Source organism: Protopterus annectens, chromosome 13.part0, assembly GCF_019279795.1.
Source record: "Protopterus annectens isolate FY-2018-M chromosome 13.part0, PAN1.0, whole genome shotgun sequence".
NCBI lineage: Eukaryota > Metazoa > Chordata > Ceratodontiformes > Protopteridae > Protopterus > Protopterus annectens.
Genome location: NC_056747.1, coordinates 259,218,611 through 259,236,592, shown reverse-complemented (window position 1 = coordinate 259,236,592; position 17,982 = coordinate 259,218,611). Strand labels below are relative to the sequence as shown.

General features: G+C 41.8%; 1 protein-coding gene across 1 annotated transcript in view; it reads right to left on the bottom strand.

Moving 5' to 3' along the window:
* The window catches only part of CNN2 (calponin 2), a 285,521-nt gene that overhangs the window by 81,482 nt on the left and 186,057 nt on the right, over window positions 1-17,982 (bottom strand). Inside the window, exon 3 of the mRNA XM_044053818.1 lies at window positions 13,583-13,649. Within this exon, the coding sequence (XP_043909753.1) occupies window positions 13,583-13,649 (67 nt within the window). The remainder of the gene's footprint in view (window positions 1-13,582; window positions 13,650-17,982) is intronic.

Here is a 17,982-nt window from a genome sequence, read left to right as displayed (position 1 = left end):
GATGCGAAAACACAGGTGGGTCACAGTTGTAATTTGCTGAGATTGCTGAAGCGTGAATTTTAATGGAAGAATATGAGAGGCCATTATGAAACATTTCTGCCAAGTATTCTAATATCTGAGGTATGCTCATCACTGATGCATCGTCCCTTTTTTGGTATTCCAGATGATGAATCTCTTCCACTTGGCCGAATAGGTTTTTCTGGTGGAAGGTCTGCGTGCTTCCAGCAAGATTTCCTGAACCTTTTCGGAGAGGGGGACATGGGACAAAGTCATGGAACCCTCCAAGCCGACAGTTGTAATGTTTGCAGGCTTTGATGAACAGTCCTGTAATTGTGTTGAGTTAGAAGCAGAGGCCACTGGGGCAAGGGCCACGGTTTGGTGTGAGTTATGCTCATAGCAAGGGATACCAATGCTGCCTCGGCCAGTCTGGAGCCATCAGTATTCCTTTTGGTTGCTCTGCTTTGATCTTCAGTAACACCTTGGTCAGTAGTGGTAGAGGAGGGAATGCATTGATTTTTAGGGTATTCCAGCTGAAGGAGAGAGCATCCGTTCTCCAGGCTAGAGGATGGTGTGTCCTTGAGCAGAACCTGCCCAGGTGGTGATTGAGATGAGAAGCAAATAGATCTATGTCCGGTCTTCCCCATGCAGTTATTTGTGAGAAAATGTGTGGATGCAGCATCCATTCATGTGGATCCACGAAATTTCTGCTCAACCTGTCCGCCAGAACATTGTCCTTGCCCGGAACAAACTGGGATTGCAAATGGATGTTCAGTTTCAGGGACTTTTCCCAAAGAGCCATTGTTAGTCTGCAGAGGGGATACGAGTGAGTGCCTCCTTGTTTGTTTATATACCACATGACAGTGGTGTTGTCTGTCCTTATTAGCAGATGGCCTTGTTGAAGAGATTTTCCAAAGGCTTCTATTGCATGCATCACTGCCAACATCTCTTTTTGATTTATGTGCAGAGGCATTTCCGTGGGAGTCCATTGACCTTGAATGCATCTGTCCTCCATGTGCGCCCCCCATCCATGATCTGAGGCGTCTGTTGTAATGGTTTGACTTGCTTGAACTTTGTTGAAGGGCATGCCTTGGTTTAAATGGCTTGCTTGAGCCCACCACAAAAATTCCCTTTGCAGGCATGGAATGAGTGGTATTACGTCTTCTAGGTTGTGGCTGTGTTGAGACCATAAGCTTTTTAGATACCATTGTAGCTTTCTCATGTGTAGTCTTGCCAGAGGGATCAGAAGGATGCAAGATGCCATGAAACCCAGGGCCTGCAGGATCTTCCTTGCAGTCAGCTGGGTAAGTTTTGCTAGGCCTTTGAAATAATCTGGTAAATGCCGTTTCTCCTCTGTGAGGAAAGCCATTTGTGATTGCGTGTCCAGTTTTGCTCCTAGAAAAATAATCTTTTGGGATGGTAATAGTCTTGATTTTTGAATGTTGACTGTGTATCCCAAAGCCTGTAGCAACTGTATGACATAGTCCAAATTTTTTATCAATGTTTGTTTGCTGTCTGCTTGTATGAGGCAGTCGTCCAGGTAAGGGTATATTTGAATCCCCTGGAGTCTGCAATGTGCAACTACTGATGCCAGGCATTTCGTGAATACTCTGGGCGCAGTAGATAAGCCAAACGGCAATGCTGAGAATTGATAATGCTCTGTTCCTGCAAGAAATCTGAGGTATCTCCTGCAGCTGAGTCTGATTGGGACATGCAGGTATGCCTCCTTGAGGTCCAGATTAACCAGCCAAGAAGGAGTTGCTGTAACGTCAGCATTTTGAATTTTGGCACAATGAGAAAGGTGTTTAGAACAGACAAGTCCAGTATAGGCCTCCATTGCTTTTCTTTTCTTGGAACAAGGAACAGTCTTGAATAGAATCCCTGGCCTTGTTCCCGAGGAGGAACCTTTTCTATAGCTTTTATTTGTAACAGCTTTGCAACTTGTAAGAGAGCCTCTGCCCTTTGATTTTGCGGCAGGTTTGGCATGCCTTGTCTCGTTGGTAAGGTGTGGAAGTGGAACCTGTAACCTCTGTCTATTATGTCCAGAATCCATTTGTCCTTGGTTAAAATGTGCCAGTTCTTTGAGAATAAGGATAATTTTCCACCTAGAGGTGCTTCTCTTTAACCCTTGGTAGGCGGAGTGAAAGTCAAGTCATTGTGATTGCCCTGTGGTGCAGGTGAACTACCTGCGCCACTTCTCTGATTTGGTGGTTGCCATTGGCGGCCCCTGTAGGAGCCTCGGTATTGCCCTCTACCTCGAGCACGCCTGTTCTTTCCCCTTTGAAACTTGTCTGAGTCTGGAAAGGACCAATTCTTAGAAGGCCAATTCCTGCTGAATCTGGGAGGCTGAACCTGGAGGAAATCCTCGACAGTCTGTACTGATTTTGCCTTTTCCTCAATAGACTTCAACACATCCTGTGCATTAGCACCAAAAAGCTTCTGTTTTTCCAGAGGTGCATCCAGGAGCTCAACTTTAACATGGTCTGGCAGTGGCTGTTCTTTCAACCAAGCATGTCTACGTATAACGGCCCCTGTCATGGCTGCCCTACATGAAGCTTCCAATGCATCATAACCACACAGAAGAAAATGATTGCTAACCTGCTGAGTGTTATGAACCAAATCCTGCAATGCCTTTCTATCTATAGGCTCAGGAGAGGCTAACTTTTTCTGCAAATCATCCATTAAGTAATCCTGGTACTGAAACATATGAAAAAGGCAGTTGAGTGACCTCATGGCAAGGGTGGAAGAGGTATAAACTTTTTTGCCCCATCTCTCCAGGGACCTAGCTTCCCCGTCAGCGGGCAGAGGGTTTTTGGCCGGGGAAGTAGTCACTGCCTTGGGGCCCTGTGAAATAGTCTCTAAATCCACAGAGTGGGCCTTAAAGAGATGCTTATGGGTTTCAGGGACCCTGTAATATCTGTCAGGTTTGACAGGAGCAGGAGGGAGAGAATCAGGCGAAGCACTGGAGTCCGAGTATACATCATCAAGGACATCCAACACTGGAGGAATAGCTAAAGGTCTGTGTTGGTGTAGCTTAAGGAAGGTACGTAGCCTTTTCCTGGAGTCAGAGAAATCCTGACCCTGCCACTGAAAATGTTCTCTCATGGAGTGGAGAACTTCACCAAAAGAAATATCCTCTGGAGGGGAGGCAGAGGGAATTGAATCCTCAGCATCCGAGTCCTCATAGGCCTGGAAGGATTCTTCCTGGGTATCGGAGTGCTCTGAATCCCCAGAGGCTTCATCTGAAGAGAGGGTGTCGGTCTGCTCAGTTCTAGGCCTTTTATCTGCAGGCGGCTGAGAACCTCTGTCTGGGTGCGGCTGAGAACCCCTGATAAGAGAGATTAAATCTGCAGCAAGAGTCATGATCTGTCTATCAGAAGAGGGGCCCTGAGCAGTAGGCTTAGGATGGGCCTTGGCCTGGCTGGCAGCCTTAGCACGTGCAAAGGCCTTGATGGACATAGATACCGGAGGCCTAGCTGCCCCACATGCAGGGGTAACCTTGTCCACAGGAATGGTGTTGGGTAAATCCAGAGCTTCGGTTTCTGGAGGAAAATCAACAACCGGCACCGGTGAAATCTCCGGGACCGAAGAACGTGTTAAAGCGGTGTCATCGGCCTGGGGCGGTAGAATTACCACTTCCGAAAGGACCGAAGCACTCGCGGAGGGCTTAGGTATGGTATCGGTGGAAGACACGGGCCGAGGATGTCGGTCCCGGTCCTTGCGTTTTTTGGTAGATTGTGCTGTCGGTTGTTCCGACGGCATGATATAAGCAAAATATTCGCCAAAAAAGTCTTCGGCAAATTCTGCCCGGCGCCTGAGTGTGCACTTATTAAAGCAAGCACAGGCAGCACAGGCCGAGACGTCGTGGTCTGGGCCCAGGCAAGGGAGGCAGTAAGAATGGAAGTCCTTATGAGGTATTTGTTTACCACAAGACAAACAATTAACTTTTTCAATTTTTTCTGACATCGGCTGAGGCAAGAAAAAATGTTCCCCAACGGGGTACTTAGCTTTTAGATGACTTTGGTAACTGAAAACACAGGAGCTGACCGACCGGCACTTGCGAACTGCTTCTGCTTCGGGCACCGCGCGGCAAGAAAGACTGAAGAAGATGGCATCGGCGGATGCCTTTATACTCCAGCCGCTCTGACGTTGGGGAGGAGGCGACGTCAGCCGACGCCGGACCCAGACTTTGGAATCCAGCCGACCGAAGGGCTGCCTGAGGCAGGACAACCCATATGTCAGGACTGCAGTTGCATTCTTGAAGGACATCAAGATTAGTTCAAATTTATCATAAACATGAAACTTAAAGGAATGAAACATGCAAGACCTTCTCATTGTGAATAATAAAGCTACTCACAGATAGCACTGTTATCAAAACTTTTGCCAGAAGAATTTCGCAGCTACCAAGAGAAAAAAATTCATTTTCATGGAGGTGACCAAACAATGAAACAAGATGAACTAATACAAGTAAAAACTGAGTTTTCATTGGGATATGGGTTTGGGGGGGGGAGCCATAAATTCTTACTAACCCCTTGAAGAGAAGCAAAGAGTAGAGCTTGGGTCATATAACACAAAAAAAAATAGCTGAGACAACAGAGGAATAGGCAAGGCTAGAATGAAAATTTTAAAGATGAACTAAAATGGGTTTAAAACATGGCTACACCTCAAGCACACAGAAGAATGTTTACCATTTGTCTCTCTATAGTGTGTGTGTGTGTGTGTGTGTGGGGTGGACCTTGCACAGTAGACGTAAGGCACACTGCAATAACAACGTTCTGCCAGCCTGGGAACTAACAGAATGTGTCCGTGAATACTCCACAATTACAGCTTTTTCTTGCTCACATTGGTAATGAGCTTCATTGCCACAGGAAACAGATGGAAGTCTCAGCTAAGACAACCAAAGTGTATCATCTGAAGAGCTTGATGATCAGCTATGAAATGCCAGATTAAGATGGTCTGAGAACTGCACAATTCAGTTTGTGTAGTACATGTACCTCAAAAGAAAAACTAACGAAGCTGAACGCCTACTTCCAGCCACTGAGATTTTCCTTCTTCAGGCACAATACTAGAAACCCAACCATGATGCACTTCACTAGAAGCGTGTTGTTGGTCTAAATGAAAAGATAGATGACTTTGCAGGAGTTACTTCTACAAATATTGTAATAAGAAAGATTGCTCACATTTTTCAGATCACTTACTGCACAGAGGATCACCGGACTAGGTGGGGTGCTCTGCAGATTTCCTACATTCACCCCAGGTCTGATTCACATGGCAATGTTGAAAATTGAGAAATGAGGGCTTGCCTACTGGCAGGTAGGTAGGTAGGTTGGTTTTCTGTCATAGATATCTCCTGTCATTCCTTTAAATACAGAACGGAATCTTCATCCAAGTGAGATGTTCTCCTATGCCCCAATGAACAATGGAGATGGGAAGAGGCTGAATGAATGGCTGCCCAACGTCCTTGTCCTGTGTTTCCATCAAATACATCGGCAGTTAATTCTGGAGATGGAGGAGGTTTAAAAAAAAAAAAAAAAAAAACACCAAAGGGAAGCACAAGACCCTGACATATATTTGCTTGTACATCATAAAAGCCCCAGAATTCCTTTTATAAAGTTCCGTTTTTTCCTTTTTTTTTATTATATGGTCTTAACAGATACAATAACCAAGTTCTCATAAATCCAGCACTTTCAGGGTATTATCAGAATGAGTACCTCCAAATTATGGTTGTTTCAACAACATGTACTAAAGTACTGTTCTTCCACAGTGGTGGCCACCGCTGCAAGCTCTGCACTAAGAAATAAAAACAAAGACTGATGATAAAGGGTGGAGACATACTAGAGATTCAGTTGTCTGTCTCAGACTTTGCCTCAAACAACTAATGACCAGATACTCCACTAGGTCACTGCTGCAAACCTGTAATCACTATACACTGCTGCATACAGAATGAAATAGCAAATGAAGAATCCACACTAGATGGAATTCTAATCAAATTGGTGAGCAATAAAAAGAAAGGGCAAATGTAAAGGTTTCAAGGAAGGAGAATTTACCATCGCAAGTAAAACAAAGGGATTTTGTTGACAACAATCTACTAAACTTTCCTTATTTAAGAACCACAAAGAAGGGACACAGGAAATATTTCTGAGAGAAAGATGTTGGGCTCAGGCAATTGCACCAGGCTAAGGGGGAAGGGGAAGTTCTCACCACTAAGGTTGATTAAATTATGGTCTTGTTTACCACGAAGTTCTGCAAGGCATTCTTTGCAATGCAATAAAGGATGTGAAGAAAAGACAAAATTATATGTACATTACAAATGAAACATTACAACTCCATATAATCACATAAAATACATGCAAAAGCAACAACCCCACCTTGGGTATATAGAATACAATGCATGGGCTGCTGACCTGCTGAGGTCTTAAAGCAACCTACTTATTTAAGGTGCCAGTACTGTACAACAGCCCTACTTTGCAGCAGATTAATAAATGGTTGGTACTGCTTTGCGGCCTAGAAATAATGACTGTTACCAGGTCCATAGAGACATCATTTCTGTACACACACTCATTATTCTGATATGCTACACATACATTGGTTTCAACCAGGAAATGTCGCAAAACATACCAAGATCCTACCCTTGACTGCTGAAAGGAAATGCCTGTATAGGGCAATATCTGGTGACAGGTACACAAGTGCAAACATCTGTGCATCAACATATGGGTTAAACAATTCTCCCTAGAGATGTCTATCTGCAACAGAAGTAAAACGCTTCAAAAACGAAAGTGACATCGGGTTGGCACTGTATAGAAAACAAAACAAAAGTCCAAGTAGGAATGCCTTATTTACTTATTTTATTTATTTAACATTTGTTACCGGGAAAGTCCGACTGGACACAGGTCCATTCTAAGCAGAGGCCCAGGGAGAAACAATATGAAAAACAAACATTAAACCACAAGAAAATTACAGAGTACAGGTCAACAATGAAAGTACACATTGCAAATATAAATAACCGAAAAAGATGACACCACAGCAATTTTAACAAAATTTGTACATCAAAGAGTATATGGTATTATACAAACTAGACTAGCATATATATTAGAAAGCCCAGTGTGATATTTTTGGGGAAGGCTTTAAATGATATGAGGTAAAAGTTTAAGTATATATAGGGAAGTAAGAAGGCATAATAGGATAGTACTGTAAAGTGCAGATCTAAAGAAAGTCAGAGAGTGTGTATAAAAAGTCGAGAATAAAAAAAGAGTTAATCAGGTGGGTAGCAAGAGCAAAGCCAGGATTTTTCTAAGTGAGTAAATAGAAGTGTTCTAGTGGTGGTGTACAGTTGTATAAGATCTTAAAGGGCTGGGGTTTTATCTGGTTCATGGAGTATTTTATGGGTGAAGGTTAGTTGCTTGTATTGGAGGAGCTGAGGAAGTTCTAGCCAGTATAGTTGTCTAAGGGTTGTGCAATGGTGTGTTTTGTAGGGGTAGTTTGTAGTGAATTTGGCTACTTTATTGTAACATAAGTCTAGTTTAGTAAGGTCTGATTTGCATAGGTTGGTTAGTATGGGGGAGGCGTAGAGTAGGGGTGATAGGAGATGTGTCCAGGCAATGGTAGCTTTTGTAGATTTGGTTAAAAATTTCTTGTTTCTGTAAAGGTCGCCTAATGTTTTACAAACTTTTTTGATAGTTTGGGCTATGTGTAAATCAAATTTTAGACTGTTGTCAATTTCAACTTCTAGCAGTTTGGTGTATGTCACAGGGGTGATAGTAGTTTTGTTTTTGGATTCTGGGGTGAAAACTGGGAGTGTTGTAGATGTTCTTGAGGGTTAGAAGAGGAGTTGTTTGGTTTTATTTGGGTTTAGAATTAGTTGAGAATTGGTAAGCCAGGATTCTACTGATAGAAATGAGTTCTGGGTTATGATGTGGATGTCCTGCATAGTGGGGGCAGAGCATACCAGGGTAGAGTCTAGGCAGATTAAGCCCAGAAACAGTACCTGTATGCAGAAACCAGGGGGACAGCACTCTGCTAACCAGCACCATGTACCAATGCCTGCTCTTCAGACTTCATTTAAAACAAGTTGGTCAGTGAAACAATCATTAGAGAAAACAAGCACCTGGCAACTGGTGTGCAGCAACAGTACACCTATAAGACATAAATAACAGTATTCTGATACACCACCATGCAGAAGCCTGGGACTGCCATCATGTAAAAATTCAAATGTCATTAATCAACATTTTATATCAGTGACATAAATCCTGTGAAGTGTGGCTCAGCAAAACCAAATTACACAACACACTCAGCAAAACCAAATTACACAACAACACACTCAGCTCAGTAAAGTGGAGGTCCAGACTGTCGCTCATTAAATGAAGCTCAAAAGTAATACCTACATAACCCAGAAAATCTGCACAATGCAAGGTTCCTTCAAAACACTAACAGCGCCGTGATCCACAATATCTACAAAGCAAAGTTCCTTCAGTTAGGTAGAGGACAAGTACTGTGGTTTGGTCAATAAAGGAAAAAAAAACACCCCTGTTGAAATTAAGAACCTTAATGCTTGCAGTCAAAGGACAAGTTCAGTAAGACCTTGCAATTATAAGAGTCAAAGATTATTTTCAATCTCAAAAACAGCACAAACATCTACAGGAAGCCAACTTCACTGATACCTTCCTAAATGACAGCATAGCTTAGTGCACCCAAAATACCTTTAACAATAACAGTTTTTTCCAAGGAAAATAATCACCTTAGTCCTTAAAACCACTAACAAATTTCCTATGCTGTAAATCATTAAGTTTACACCAATGAAGCATATCTACCAACTATATGACAGGAACCACTGAACAGGGACCCCAGTACAAGTTGGGGACAGTACTGCAGCTGGTTTCTAGGGAACAAGTCTGTTAAAGTGCTTATTACTAATGCAGATAGAAAGGAAACCACACAAACAGGAGAGGTAAACCACCAGTTCAGAAAAGATTCAGGCAGTTTGGACAGAGGTGGAGCATGTTACCATTGGTGCCACCTTCTACATAGAGATTAGTTGGTAAAATGTCTTTTTCCACATACATACAGGTAACTGTAAAAATCTGGAAAGCTGCAGGAAAACAGAAAACCACATGGAATGAATAAACAGATCCTGAGAATTAAGGAGGCAGACTCTACCAACAGAACTATTACCTTGTAAGGGCAGACATCAAGGTGAGTAGTGAAGCCAAGGACGGTGCTCTGGAAAGGTATAAATCAAGACAATAGGAGCTTAAAAAAAATTACTACATAGGCAATGGGGAGAAGGAGCCTTAAACAGATAAAAGGAAGCAACCATGCCACTAGATAAACTAAAATATCTAAAGAAAACACAATATGTAAGGTGGCAATAAACAGGCTAGAGTAAAGCTGTGAAACAAGGGTGGAAATACCCTAAAATAAAAATTAAAACAAGCAGTCTACTGGCAGAGATTTTTTGCTCCAGTTTCTAACCACCATCAAGCCTCTACCATGGCTGCTCTAGCGACCCATTTTTTCCTGCTAGAGGTGAGAGCTCTACAACCCATTTCTTTGCCTCGGAGCAAGCTTTGTACGCAACAAGAGTAGTAATATGACCTGCATTCGGGACTGGGTTTTTTGTATTATGATCTATAATCCCTACATGAGCATGACCACAAACTTCCAAGGGGCAGATGTGCAATGGGTCAGTCTAAGGGGGGCTTCAGCTGGTTTTGCAAGTGGCAAAACCCTCAAAGTCCCTTCCCCCCTTGCAATAAGCGCCTCCATGCATTTTCAGTTCTCTACCAGGAAATCTAACAGATGCTCCTCCCCTGGCATGCATGCTAAAAACTACCCTTACAAAGAATAAAGATGAGCAAGCATCATTTAGTCATTCCCCCTACACAGACACAGCTTCATCAGTACCTGTTCCACTAATCAAACCTAGGCCACTTGGTCAGTCAGGACTCTCCCAGATATTATATATATATATATATATATATATATATATATATATATATATATATATATATATATATATATATATACATATATATACATATATATATATATATATATATATATATATATATATATATATACATACATACATACACACACACACACACACACACACACACACACACACACACACACACACCTACCTACCTATATCTATCCATCTACAGTGGGCAAAGTTTACACACCCCTCTCAAAATGCCAGGTTTTTGTGACAGAAGAAAATGAGACCACAATAAATAATTTCAAAACTTTTCCCACCTTTAATGTGACCTATAACCTGTATAATTCAATTGAAAAACAAACAAATCTGTTAGGGGAAAAAAATAAAAAACGTAAAATATGCTGGTTGCATAAAAGTGCACACCCTTAAGCTAATACTTTGAAGCACTTTTTGACTAAATTACAGCAGTCTTCTTGGGTGCACACCTGCCATCAATTAAAGAGACTCTGATTAACCCAAATAAAGTTTAGCTGTCCTTGTAGGATTTTTCTGACATTTACTCAGTTGCCTGCTACAGCAAAAGCCATGGTTCACAGAGAGCTTACAAAGAATCAAAGGGATCTCATTGATGAAAGGTATCAGTCAGGAGAAGGGTACAAAAAAAATTTCCACAGCATTGGATAGAACATGGAACACAGTGAAGATGGTCACCAAAAAGTGGAGAAAATATGGGACAACAGTGGCGTTGCAAAGAACAGGACATCCCTCCAAAATTGATGAAAAGACAAGACAAAAAGTGGTCAGGCAGGCTGCCAAGAGACCTACAGCAACACTGAAGGAGCTGCAGAAATTTCTGGCACGTACTGGTTGTGTATTACATGTGACAATCTCCCATATTCTCCATATGTCTGGTTGCAAGACAGAAGCCTTTTCTTACACAGAAAAACATCCAGACCCAGCTAAATTTGCTAAACAATACATAAAGTCTCCCAATGGCATGTGGGAAAATGTGTTATGGTCCGATGAGACCAATGTTGAACTTTCTGGCCACAATTACAAAAGGTACATTTGGCACAAAAACAATACTTCTCATCACCAAAAGAACACCATCCCCACTGTGAAGCATGGTGGTGGCAGTATCATGCTTGGGAGGTGGGGTTGCTTTTCTTCAGCTGGAACTGGGGCTTTAGTTAAGGTGGAGGGAATTATGAACAGTTCCAGATACCAGTCACTTTTGGCCCAAAATCTTCAGGCATGTGCTAGAAAGCGGAAGATGAAAAGGAATTTCACCTTTCAACACAACAATGACCCCAAGCATACATCCAAATCAACAAAAGAATGGCTTCACCAGAAGAAAATTAAAGTTTTGGAATGGCCCAGCCAAAGCCCAGACTTAATCCAACAGAAAAGCTGTGAGGTGACCTGAAGAAGGCTGTGCACAAGAGATGCCCTCGCAATATGACCGATTTGGAGCACTTTTGCAAGGAAGAGTGGGCAAACATTGCCAAGTCAAGATGTGACATGCTGACAGACTCGTACCCAAGAAGGCTGAATGCTGTAATTAAATCAAAAGGTGCTTCAACAAAGTATTAGTTTTAAGGGTGTACACACATAAGCAACCAGCGTATTGTACTTTTTTGTTTTTTATACATTTTTCCCCTTACAGATTTGTTTTTCAATTGAACTGTACAGGTTATATGCCACATTAAAGGTGGGAAAAGTTTTGAAATGATTTACTGTGGTCTCATTTTTTTATCACAAACACATGGCATTTTAACAGGGGTGTGTAAATTTTTATATCCACTGTATATTGTACATCTACAATAAAAATATACAAACTCCACAGAGCAACTAGTTATCAGCCTTCTGGAAACTATGTTCCTTCCCATCCACCCGAGGGTTATAATCCCTAGCATGCTGCTTACTTTACAAATTGCTTTAACTCAGTATTTGCCCCACTGTAGTTCACCTACTGAAGACGAAACCTATCCCACCTACTCTGAGGAATTCTTACTGTAAGCGTTGTACCCTGCTGTTTTTTTTTTTTTTTTTTTTTTTTTTTGTTAAGTTAGGGCCTTCCTGGTCCAAGCTCCTATATTTAATTCTATCAGTTTCAGATCAGATCTTCTGCTCCTCACCCCACCCCCCCTTTAGTTGTTCTACTTGAACTACTACATTTCTTTCTACAGTTTCATGTGTGACTGCATTAAATGAACTTCATCTTTTAATTATAAAGTGTTTAAATACCTGAAGTATTTCGTACAATTACATATAAATTGTGGTAGAGTATGTGATCATCAAAACGCATGAATGACTTCAGGTTCAATATTACTAGACTCTTGGTATGCCACTGTACAATTGTGTACCATTATTATAACTCCATGTATCACTCACACACACACACACACACACACACACACACACACACACACACACACACACACACACACACGTGTGTGTGTGTGAGTTTAAGGCGCAACATCCAAGAGAAACTGTATCTTACCTGATATACACAAGGAAAAAAAGCACACATGCACATATATCCTATGACAGATACATGCGCATATATTTACATACACACCATAGCTATTGCATTATTGTATTTGCTACGCTATTGCCACTGCTAATTGTACAATTGTATACTCTACCCCTCTGTTTAGAAGGCATTCACTGGCACGCTGCCAATCTCTTGCTAAGAAAAGTCCAGTGGACCTCTGTACTTACTTAGTTTGAACCAAGTATTGGTATACACACTTCTCGTGTCATTCATTACCACAGCTGAACACAGCTACAAATACTGAAGACACGGAAGATGTCAAGAAACCAGGACTGGATTTAATCTAACATACCAGTGGAGAGAGAGAGAGGCTAAACAGAGAGAACCATCTAAATGGTGGAAGAACTATTAAATAAAACTTGATGAGCAGATACAACCTGGGAGACATCCTTGATTTTGCCTCGAAGCGTCTCTCTGCCCCCATAAAATGTGCAATTTTGTAATAAATTAATGAGGAACCAAGTGAATAAAATACAGCATAATTACATTTAAAAAATCTCATAGCTTTCAGAAAATGCATGTCAATACATCTATTATACTGAGTTAATAATACCAACAAATAATGTATCCCCGAGTTTGGGCTTTTGCCCTTACTATTTTTGGTTTTATCAAAGATTATTCTTAAATTAACAGGTTGAGAGCTAGGAGTACAAGCATGAGTAATAAGGAAGTTGGAAGCAAGTTGGTCATGCCATTGCAAAAACAGATTCAAAGGAAATATAGTTCACAAAGAGTAGTGGGACAGATTTACAGGAAATGCTTCAGAAAGCGAGAGAGTAATGAACTCGAGAATTGCTAAGGTTACAGGATTCATGCACATGGGAAAATCTATAATAGCAAAAGTGAGATTTCAGTACTGTCACTACAAAAAGTACTGCCGACAGACATAAGAGGAGCTTCCTGGAGAACAATAACGCATGGTCTTTAACTACTAGATGCATTCAAAAGAGCACTGCACCCTGTAAACTTTATTTCTGGTTTTCTCATCAAACATCAAATTTTACTCACCAGCATTTCACAGCAAATGACAAGTCAAAAAGTATCAAAAAGAATCAAAAAAGGATAAAAAGCTGACCAACATGAAGAAGTACCTGGTGCCAATTCAGCTTGGAACGATTGATTTTCTTCACAGATCCTGGCCGCAGTCTGTTGATGAGTCTAACAAAGAAAAAGTGGTAATGGAATTACAACACAGGCAGAAATCTAAGAAAAACACCAACATTCAGTTAATATAAAGGGCAACCGTATGCTATAAAACCGCCCAAGAACCTATCATAAAGCATAAAAAATTCAGTTATTCGAAAAACACTAAAATTGGCACCATATGCAGTCTAAATACAAGTAAAAATGTCTAACCAAGATGATGTACAATGTTTACACAGCTGAACATTTTAAAAACTGCTTATTTTACTCGGCTCAACTGTTATAAAAATGACCATGCCATTTAACAAAAATATTAATCTCTTTATTCCTGAATGGCACACAAGATGTTATAACCACACACAGCATGTGAGTCTTGCCAAAATGCAATTAACCAGTGGCACATCTTGTTCATTACTCCCAGAATCACTAAACTCTTAATCTGTCCTTTCTCCTTTTAGGTGCAGTGGACATGCATTTTTTTTAATCTAAGACTAACTGACTAAATTGTACACGTTACCCAGGTAATGGGAAGACGGACTGAAGACTAGGCTCACTTCACAGCCACAGAAACTGAATAGCATTATGCTATTTTAAACAGTAGTACGCAACTGGGGGTGGGTATCACAGAATTTTCCCATGGTTGGTGTAGTTTGATCACTTCAGCTTCATGGACTTGATCAAACAAAGTCAAATATGAGTAAATAAGAATACTACTCTCACGGTGGTGCTGCATTAGCGTTGTCGCCTCACAGTAAGACGTTGTCCTGTTCGATTCTCAGCTAGAGCGTCTTCTGTGTGGAGACATGCGTGAATGGGCGTACCTTCGTTAAAGGTTGTGCGTCAGAGCTGGCAACTCGGCACGTAAAAATCTACTGCCAGTCGTCATTAGCGGACCGGAGTTCCACTGTGGCAACCCCTAACCGGGAAAAGCCGAAAGACGCAGCAACAACAACTCTCACCCAGGATTGGATTATTGTACAATATTATTTTGAGAAAGAAATAGCTTACCTTTCTTAAATTTAATTGTATAAACACTTCAATGTAGAGGGGAGAAGGCGGAAGAGCAATGCTATACTGTGAAAATGTTGGGATATACATACCATACACAGATTATCAATGCAGTGCAAGTAGAACAAAGGGGAAAATGAGCATTCTGTAGCTGTGTGTCCGTCTCTCTCTCTCAGCCTTTTGTGTGCATGTCTGCATCTAATATTAACAGTGGGAAGTATGAAGCTCTGTCATTATTGAATAATGAAAAAAATGTATTGACTTACAAATTAATTTTGAGTGACAAGGCAAAAATGTGCAAAAAATAAGGGATGTTCTGCAAAGCATAGTTTACAGTATGAAATTCTGGCATTACTGAATAAAAGAATGCTTTAGAGGTTTACCAGAAAATTCAAAGTTTTACAAGGGACAGGGTGCAAGAATGAGTAGTGTTCTGCAAAACACTGGACAGTGGACAGGTAAAGTTAACAGCAGTATGACCGATCGCAGTACTCGTAATCACACCTTTCAACTTGTTCAGAGTTTTGCAGAACATCCTAAATATTCTCATGTTTTGTCTTGCCCCTCATAAAATATCTTAAAGATGGCCTTATTGAGCATACCCCAATAGAAAGTCCATTCGCTCAACAATACTTTAGTGGCAGAACATATTTCTATTGGGATATGCTCAGTTTACAGTGGGGACACTTGTGTACTAAATCAATGTGCATGCATTTGAATAAAGATCTTGCATTGCATATGGAAAATGGTGCACAGCAGAACTACAAAGCTACTTTTGATGCAGGTTTTCCCAACCACAAATTGTCATGAAGTGTAAGCTGTCAGATTTCAGTTTTTGCTGAAGGCTGAATCACATTGTTCTCTCAGAACATCAGTAACAGGTGGCAGTTAAGCAACATGGCATCATCCACTCCTTGCACATATTCCCAAAACTTCATGTGGAGTGGCACTACTGACCACCACTTACTATTACAGCCTTTCAACTCCAGGGTAACTATATTGAGCAGAAATGTTACATTCTCCCCATGCCTCTATGGTTTCCTCCGGGCACTCAGATCTCCTTGCATCTCCAGAAATATGCTGCATAGTTGACTGGATAACTTGAAATCATCTTACGGTTTCTACTGTTGCACATTCCTCTCCAAGTGGTGTAGCGATGTAGTGCATGAACAAAAAGATGCATCAAGAAAGTAAGCATATTACCCTCACCAAGAATGATGCCACAATATGAAGACAAGATGATCAATTTCAACAATTGGCTTAAGTATTGGTGTCATTCAAAGGGGATCCAATGCCTCTCAGTGTGGGATGACATGCTCAACAAGCCACGATGCTTCGCTTGGGACGGCTTGCATCTGTCACCCCTGGGCTTTCGGATATTGGCAAAGGCTCTTGCTACCCCCATAGTGCCTTTTTTAGGCAAGGCTCAAAAGACAAACCCACCTCCATAGGTATCACAAGGGATAAGAAACTAAGAGTAATGCTACTCAACGCCAGAAGTCTAAACTTCAAGATGCACACACTCAAAACTCTCCTTAGCATGGAGAACATCGATATCTGTGCAGTAACAGAAACCTGGCTCAAGGCTCCCGAGAGCACCCCAGCACTACCAGGTTATACCTCATACCATGTTTTTCGGCCCCAAAACTTGGACCGAACCAAAAAGGAGGGGAAGTATCAATATTCGTCAAAGATACCCACACCTCCAGGTTGGTGGCACAGCACGAAGCATCAGAGACTATCCATGTGCAACTAACAGTGGGTAAAACTGCCTTCCAGTTTATAGCCTGCTACAGACCACCCTCCCAAACCCAGGAACCCCACTCGGCCTTCCTGAGAACACTGGAAAATATGAAGGTCTCTCCAAACACCATTATATTGGGCGACTTCAACTACCCAAACATAGACTGGGAGCATTACTCTAGCTCCAACACCCTAGCCCAAAGGTTCCTAGAATTTATAAACTCAAATGCTATGGAACAACTTGTTATCACTCCCACAAGAGGGGAAAACATACTGGACCTGATCATCACCAACATGGGGACTCTATGCTCCAGACCATAAGTGTATCCCTCACTGGTAAGATCAGACCATAAACTAATCTCACTGGATATTCACATCCCGACCCCACCTCCTGCCCAGAAAACCACAGTGAAAAACTTCTCTAAAGCAAATTTCACACTCCTCAAAACCGAGGTGGAATCCTTCAAAGCCCCCGGGCCTATGGAAAATACGGCCCAGACCGCAGAATCCTTTATTAAATGCATTCTATGAACACCTTCAGGAATGCATGGATCATGCAATCCCAAATAAAACCAAGACCCAATACTCCAAAGGCAGATGTCCTGTCTGGTGGACCCCAGACATAAACAAACTATACAATAGAAGGAGGAAGCTACTAAATGATAGAGCAAAATCCCAAAAAGGGAAGGCATCTCTGATCAGCATTAGCAAAAAACTACGGGCAATCATAAAATCGTCTAAGGCCAGCTTCAAGAGAAAAATTACATAGGACACCAAGGATAATCACAAGGCTTTCTTTAGTTATGTTAGGAACCTGGGTGAGAATTCACAGATATGCTCAGAATTAGTCCAAAATGACAAAAAATACACTGAACCCACAGACATTGCCAACATCCTAGTTGACAGATTCAGTGCAAACCCCCCCCCCCCACCAAAAGGGCAAATATATATCCCAGCAGAGTGCTGCCCCCCTGACATCTCAGATGCTCAGGTAAGAGCCACCCTCCCCAAAGCAAAAAACACAGCATCAATGGGACCAGACGGTGTCCTGGGCTGCGTCCTACATGAACTCCAAGAAGAGCTAAACCCAAACATAAAACTACTGTTCAATCTCAGCCTTACTACAGGATATGTACCCAAAGAGTGGCGTACAGCAACAGTGGTCCCTCTCCACAAAGGTGGTGCCTCAACGGATACTGGAAACTATCGCCCCATAAGCCCGACTAGCTTGGTCTGCAAAGCTATGGAAAGGATCATCATGGATCTCATAAATAAAGATATTGGGGACCTACAGACACTGGATCCTACCCAGTTCGGCTTTGTTAAGGGCAGATCCTACCTCTTAAACCTGGTTGATTTCTTTGAAACTGTCACCAAGGCCATTGATGAGGGGAAGGTGGTCCACACAGCCTACCTGGAGCTCGCAAAAGCCTTCGATACAATGCCCCACTCGGGCATTATAGATAAGCTCACCAGCTTAAATATAAACCCCTATGTCACTAGATGGGTTGCAAACTGGCTCAAGGACAGAACCCACATGGTTAGAATTGCTGGAGCCATGTCAGACTCCAAATCAGTTACAAGTGGCCAAGGCTCA